Consider the following 7500-nt stretch of genomic DNA (forward strand, 5'->3'; position numbering starts at 1 on the left):
TCCAACGTGTATTCATTCAGGTCTTCATAATTCTGCTTTCTTCGTTCCCGGAGATAATGAAGCAGATTGCCGTGTTCGGCGAATTCCACCAGAATCATAAGAGGTCCTGTTCGGTTAAACCATTTCTACGTCAGTAAGTGTTTAATGAGAAAACAATAAACAATTATGCTAATAAGTAATCAATTATAAGGACGACTTTTGAAATGAAGCAAGGCTGCTTGAACAACTGAGTCATCAAATATCTATACAAATGGTATTACAAATATTTAGCCAGGCTAAATCAATATTCTTTTGTTTTGCATTTTATACTTTAAGGCTCCTGGATTTGCCCCCGTAAATAAAATGCATTGAGATCAATGATCACTGGTCAGAAAATGGTCTGAAAAATGCAGTAAGTAGGGGTAATTCTCGCTGTTTTTCGCATGTGAAATATATATTTAACAATTATTCGCCGAAGGCGAAGTGATTATCGGTGAATATTCACCGAGATGAAGTCGAGGTGAACATTCACCGATAATATCTGAGCCTGAAGCGAATAATTGTTTTAATATAAATACACAGGTGATTATTTCAAAACAGAGAAAAAAAAACATTTCAACGCGAAATCATCTTCACTTACAATGGCAAAACGACTACTGGCAGCCATTTTGTCCGTCGAGGTCATTATTGGCTGTTAGTATAAACACACAGGTGATTATACAAAATTGCGCGCTCTCATTGGCTCGCTATCTCGGATTATCAGCCAATAATCACCTCGACGGACAAAATGGCTGCCAGTAGTCGTTTTGCCACTGTAAGTGAAGATGATTTCGCGTTGAAATGTTTTTTTTTCTCTTTTTTGAAATAATCACCTGTGTTTTATACTAAAACAATTATTCGCCTCAGGCTCAGTGATTATCGGTGAATATTCACCGATAATCACTTCGCCTTCGGCGAATAATTGTTAAATAATCCGAGATAGCGAGCCAATGAGAGCGCGAGATTTTGTATAATCACCTGTGTATTGATACTAACTATATATATTCAGATGTTAAGTTAACTAGTTTTCATTTTCATAAATAAGTAAATGTTTACTGCCCTTTCCACTTTTTTACAATCAAGTTACAAGCCTGGCATTCAAAGTGAGGGATCTTTACATCAGCATTGTTCTCTCGATTCCCACACGCCTGTCGTCGGAGACGAAAGTGAACATGTAATTTCCGTCTACCCAGACAGTCCCGCCACGCTACACACTTTACAGTTTCCCCCAAGTGTTTTAATTTCCGAATTACAATTCGGTAAGCAAGCTTCCTGTAACCTCGCAATCAATCAAAGGCCCGGTAAATAACCCTAACCCTAACCACGCAACAAATTTTGCTGAGAAATTAACCCTAATAACCCAGCAGTGTCATGTTGGCTTGTTTTTTTTTGTTTGTTTGTTTGTTTTGTTTGGTAAGGGTGGAGCCGTAATAACAAGATCTAACATGTTCTAAGACGTAACATAGACAAGGAAGTTAAAAATCTCAACAGTTTTGTCCAGGAATCTTATAGTCCTAATCTTTAGTAAATCATTCAATTTGTAAAGCGGGGAAATGAAGGGACCCGAAAGAGATGCCGTTGAAGCCAGCCTTACCGTCAACTGAGCATGCGCCAATCAAGTTCACTAAATTGGGATGATTCCCTACTGATGACATTATCTCCAGCTCGTTCAGCAAGTCCTTGAAGTCGCTTTCCGTCGCTGAACCTGGTTGGTTGACGAAAACAAAAGACAGTTATTAAAGGTAAACGAACTTATTTGAATAGAAACTTGAAAGTAATCTTTCGATTTATTTGCCTTCGCATTAATTGTCCCGCTTGATGGCTGGCTCTTAGAGCTCGCGCCATATTCCCAGCCCAGCCAATTGGAGGGAAAAAATAGAACCAATTTTGTGACTGGCTCTCGCACGCTTTCCCGCGTTTATTACCGGCTGCATGCCAGCATTTTCTCTGCGTTATGATTGGCTCGTTTCATTATGTGCGTCCAATTGGATATAGATAAAAAAAAGGCTTGGACTTTCTACGACACTTTATTTAAAGTGCTCTTGCAAGGAACACAATTGTTTTTGTTCTATATCTTAAGGGCTTAAACTCTTTCTAAGTCGACCGGGGATCATTAAGGCCTCTGTAAGTCCAACAATATTGCCACCTTTTCAGTGCAACTTCAATGGCAGAGAGCATGTCCAACGGCATCCGTGGGTTAAGTTTTTTTTTATCCCCGACTCTGCGCCAAGAGGGTTTTCACCGGAAAGATATTTCGGGTTTCCCATCCCCTCCACTCAAAAGCCAAAATTCCATTTGGTTTTCCTTGATTTCATTTGATTTCTAAGGAGGACGTACACTTCGTTCCAGTAGACTCTTTGACGTTACGATTTTCGATATGTATAATACACATAGAATACTGATTTAAACAGATCACATCACAGTAAATCATCAGAAAACTGTAAGGAAAAACTTTTATAGTTTTCTGATGATTTTTTGTTGATTCGATCTGTTTAAATCAGTATTCTATATGTAGATTGTATCTTATTTCAGGCAGTTTATTTAAAATCAGAAATCTAGAATTTCTGCATAAACTGGCCTAATGACTCAGATTTCACCTTTTCATATTTGTAAATACTTTTAATTTTTAATTTCTTTTTGATCATCTGTGCAATTATAAATAAATAACTGAATAAATAAATAAATAAATAAATAAATAAATAAATGTAGACTGTGGAATTTCGATGGAATGTGGACCACTGTGGAAATATCTTGAAAAATGTCCTGTAGCTCTTTACTCACGTTTTAGCTTTTTTACCGCACAAGGGACGATGCGGCCATCTTCTTCGGTCAACTCTCCTTTAACCACCATTCCAAATTGCCCCTCCCCAAGAACTTTGCCCAATGTTAACAGGTGACGTGGAATTTCACGCCATGAAAACGAGGCCGCAGCAATGGATGCGCTTGCTGCGTTCGGTGATGGCTCGCCAGGGATTGGGGCATAGCGTTCGTGAGCCAAATGTTGCTGCTGACATTAAAATTGAGAAATATCAAAAAAATTAGTGCTTTGGGTTTAGGCTTCGATATGACCCTGAAAATCAAGCTGAATTGCTCGTTCACAACACTCTCTTCAGGACAACCTCTTTTAAAGACAATACACCTTATACCACAATGGCCGCTGATTTATGCGGATACAAATTGGCCCTTGTTGCCTCGTTCAAGATAAAATATTCTTTTGAATTTTAAGCTTAAGAACAAGGCATCCAGGGCTTATTTGAATAAAAACAAAAGAATATTTAAATGTTGGCCATTTTGGAATAAGGTATATGAATCGGTGAAGACTCTAAGCAAAGTAGCGCAAAGCTAAGACTAGATTTCACGAGCGATAAAGCAATTCTTACAGAGGCATTAAGTTGTGGTGAATTAATATATGGTGTTCTAATCTAATCTATCAGATAGATATCGACGAAATACTGTGATTTTTCTTCTCAAAGGTTACTATGTGCACATATTGATGTCGTCATGGTTACGGACATGTTAGCCAATAATATCATATTAGTGCATCCTATTCGCGCTTGAAGTATAATTTGACTTTTTAAAAGAAAATAACATTTTATTGAGAAGCAAACTTACTTTATCTTTGCATTTTCGTTATAATGCTTTGTGATGTTAATTTCATGTTAATTTCGTGCTGATATGATACCACGCGGTCACGCAATATTTGCGCTTATGCTTGAGTTCCTAATAAAATCAGCCTTACTGGAAAATTGTTATATCTTTTCAAAAGCTTGGTTAAAAACTCATTAAATCCAACCATTTTCTAGAAACACGTTTGGCACAGAGGTTAGAGCAATCGCTCTCCGTTAATATGCCCCGGGTTTGTTTTCCGGGCTCGTGACGAAGGAGAGCAGCGATCCTCGCAATTTTCTGGACAATTTAAGTACCTGTCTCTTATAGAAATCTCAAAAATTCAGTTGGCTACAACGGGATGATTCGAATCCATCATGTCTGTGATGAGGGTGCAATGCTCTACCAACTAGGCTATGAAGCCACTGAGTTGGGAGAAGGTCAATTTTTTCTTTTTTTTTTTTTTGTTTTTTCTGCGCTCAGGTGTTCCCATGAAGGACTCGATGAATGAAATAAACGTAATAGTCATTTGAAGTGCGGTTTATAGACGAAGGAGGGAAGTGATCCTCCCACTTATCTGAAGAAGTCAAGCAACAGACCATTTTACAGTTGTGTGCTTAGTTACCTGGCCTGTGAATGAAAGTGAGGCTGGAGTTGACCTTCCTTTGATAGAAACCTCACTGCTTTTCTTATGTTAATGATGTTGTTGTCATGCTAATAAGTAGGAATTTAAATAAGAAAAGCTGTGAAGTTTCTAACCAAGCAAGATCAACTCCAGCCTCACTTTCATTCAAAGGCCAGGAAACTAAGCACACAACTGTAAAATGGTCTATTGTCTCTTATAGGGTTGCGTATGTTGGCTCTTCTTTTCTTCCAGAGGTTTTTCTCCAGGGTCTTTAGTTTTCTCCTCTCACCAGAAGCAGGAGCCCATCACCCGGAGCGTGCAACTTAACTGTACTTGTGCAACGGCGTTTTCACAAGTAAGGTTATTTTTAGATTGAATTTCCCGCTAATGAGACTCCCACAGGAGCCCGATGACCAATTACAAGACATTAAGCTGACGTCATAAGGTCACCGAACCGTAACTGACTTTGTTTTTTGGCTTAATTCGCGGGAAGGGCTAGTTTAAAAATAAACCTACTTGTCAAAACGCCGTTTCACAGACGCTGTATGGACGTTGCACGCTCCAGGATAGGCTCCTGCCAGAAGTAATAATTCTATTTGAACTGATTTTACTTCCGAACAATTAATAGGCTAAAAATCCTTTAGACTTGCACACGGTGCTTCTCCGGCATTAATATTACTGACTTACCTGTTCCGGCGTGATTGGGTTCATGGGCACTGTCTCATCTGTAGCATCACCCTTCCGTTTTCTCTTCCTCCATCTTCTATAAACTAAGAGAGCTCCCAATCCAACGATGAGCAGTAAGAGGATGGGAAGAACGATAGCTAGTGCCAATGCTGAAGGACTCATCCCTGTAGAGGCTGAGGCAAATTTTTGTTTTTTTCTAATATCCTTTACTTCACATACAAATTCAATTTTACATTTTTTTTTCCTTTTGTTTGTGTGTACCTGTTAAACTTACTTACAACATAATTTCCCCTTAAACTGACTCCTCGAGTAGTCACTTAAAGTAACTCTTCATAGTTTTTTATTTACTACGAAAAATGACCATTCTATTGGATTTATTGCGATTTGTTTTTTCCTGAAGTGGCTACCGGATGGTTTAATCTCCTTGCGCCTACAGCTCCATAAATAGGTTTTCTTTAAAATTATTACATATAGGTAAAATACACATCGAAATGGCGCTAGTTAAGATCGACTGCATGACGACCATCATATTAACGATGGTGATGATGATGATGATGATGATGATGATGATAAATGGTGAAGATGAAGAGGACAATGTTGATCAACAAGATGAACACTTTGCGTCGCACCGGAATCGCGAGGTCACGGGTTCAAACCCCGTTGAAGTCCTGAATTTTTCAGGCTTCTCTCCGCAATTGTAAAAATTGCGTTCATAACTGCGAAGATCATAGCTCACTTGATTTCATATCCGCAGTTCATATATGATTCATTTCATATACCATTTCATCAAGATGAACACTGTGAGGCGTTAAAGAATCCACAAATTTTTCGTGAAGCGAAAGGGGGGGTTGTGGTCTGTCCTCCTTTCACATAGGGTTGGGTGGGTAAATGAGATCAAATATGGACTGATAGCTGCTGCTAGAGGCGCCATGAGACTGTATGTGATACGAGAAGCATCTAAACCCATCACCATGACGACGCCGATGATGATGGTGAAGATGATGCCGTCGATGATGATGAGGGTGATAACGATATTGATGGTGATTATGTTGACGATAACGATGATAAACAATACAAAAATGATTGTGATAATGATGATGATAATGGCGGTATTTTTCATTCTCCCATCAGTGATATTTTCTTGGAAAAACTGCCAAAAAAATCAACAGATAATAATCACGACCGGACAAGCCGTCATTTCTAAACGTCCCAACTGACAGTTCACGATTTACTGTCATACACAATTAACAAACTTACCTTTTTTGGTACGCATTTCCAATTCCTCACTGGGTTCTCCTTTTCCAAACTCATTTTCCGATTTCAGCCGCACGAAATACGGTGTATCCTGCTCTAGGTTGTAAAGCCTGTGGTCTTCTCCCGGAGTGAAGACGAATTCGGTCCATTTTTTCAGTCCAAACTTTTTAAACTGCAGGTAGTAACCATTAATGGCGTACATTTCATGCAATTCGGGGTGAGACCACGTGACCATAGCGTCAGTTGATGTGACGTCACCAAATGCTACATTAACCGGTGGAGGGGGAACCTCTAAATCGAAAAAGAGAATAGAGGTCAAATTTTCTTTATATGATTCATTTCATATATCCATTCGTTCAAACAAGCAGGGGAATAAAAAAGAACGGAGGAAAATAATTCAGTTTCAAATTCATTAAGACCGCTGGCCATGGATTAAAAATATTTTAAAATAAAATCTGCTTTTAGCCTTGGTCTAAAGGTAAATATTCACAAATGTTTGCCATTGGAACAGATCCCAAAAATCAGTTTGGAGACTTTTTAACGAACCTCGTTTTAACTGTTGTTGAATTGTTCTACGGTCTCTAAGGTTGCAGCTATAACAGATGGTTTTCAATCACGTGATGAGACGGCCATGTTAAATTGGTGCACAAAATAATAGCAAATTATGTCCCATGTTTTGCATTATAAGAGAGTCAAATTCCCAAAAGACTTTTCTCTCTATTGTTCTGCTCACCAACTTGGCCGCTGTGACGTCAGGTGAAAACCATCTAAAGGCCATTTTACAGTTGTTTGCTCACCGATCAAGCCCTTGAATGGCTGCGAGGCTGCCGGTGACCTTGTATTGATACAGCCCCCTCTGCTTTTATCATGTAAATTGTGTTTGTTGTAATTCTAATCAGTCCATGTTAACATTACAAAAGCATGAAGATTTGTATCAAAACAGGGTTACCGGCAGCCTCGCTTCCATTCTTAGGCCAGGTAACTTAGCTACAACTGCAAAATGGCCTATTCATACTGTATTGTGGTAAATTTAATCTTGGGGTCATCCAACATTTACCAAGCTTCTCATATTACTGCACATCATAGCTTACCATTCTCGAACAAGTGGTTGGGCTTCAAAGAAAAGGTCAGTACTTGCCCTTCGTGTCGAGTGCACCTTGGAGCACCCGAAACCAATATGGAGGCTTCAGCCGCCATGTGAAAACTTTACGTCGGTTCTTTGTCATGTATTCATCAAAAAGTGTTCGTTACAGGCCTTCATACAAACCTCTTAATCGAAAAACTCTTTTCACTTTGAGGCTGCCTATTTT

The 7500-nt window shown here is 39.0% G+C and overlaps 1 protein-coding gene across 2 annotated transcripts in view; it reads right to left on the bottom strand.

Annotated features, from left to right (window-relative positions):
- The window catches only part of LOC138024941 (uncharacterized), a 40035-nt gene that overhangs the window by 6370 nt on the left and 26165 nt on the right, over positions 1–7500 (bottom strand). The window contains exons 10-15 of one of the 2 annotated variants that reach the window (XM_068872141.1): positions 7458–7500; positions 6194–6481; positions 4937–5109; positions 2800–3022; positions 1613–1723; positions 1–106 (exon numbers count right to left, since the gene is read on the bottom strand). The exon at positions 1–106 is cut by the window's left edge and continues 73 nt beyond it; the exon at positions 7458–7500 is cut by the window's right edge and continues 121 nt beyond it. In XM_068872141.1, the coding sequence (XP_068728242.1) occupies positions 1–106; positions 1613–1723; positions 2800–3022; positions 4937–5109; positions 6194–6481; positions 7458–7500 (944 nt within the window). Of the gene's footprint in view, positions 107–1612; positions 1724–2799; positions 3026–4936; positions 5110–6193; positions 6482–7457 lie in introns of both variants that reach the window. The other variant, XM_068872140.1, reaches the window with a different exon arrangement.

Source organism: Montipora capricornis, chromosome 11, assembly GCF_036669925.1.
Source record: "Montipora capricornis isolate CH-2021 chromosome 11, ASM3666992v2, whole genome shotgun sequence".
In the NCBI taxonomy this organism is placed as follows: Eukaryota; Metazoa; Cnidaria; class Anthozoa; order Scleractinia; family Acroporidae; genus Montipora; species Montipora capricornis.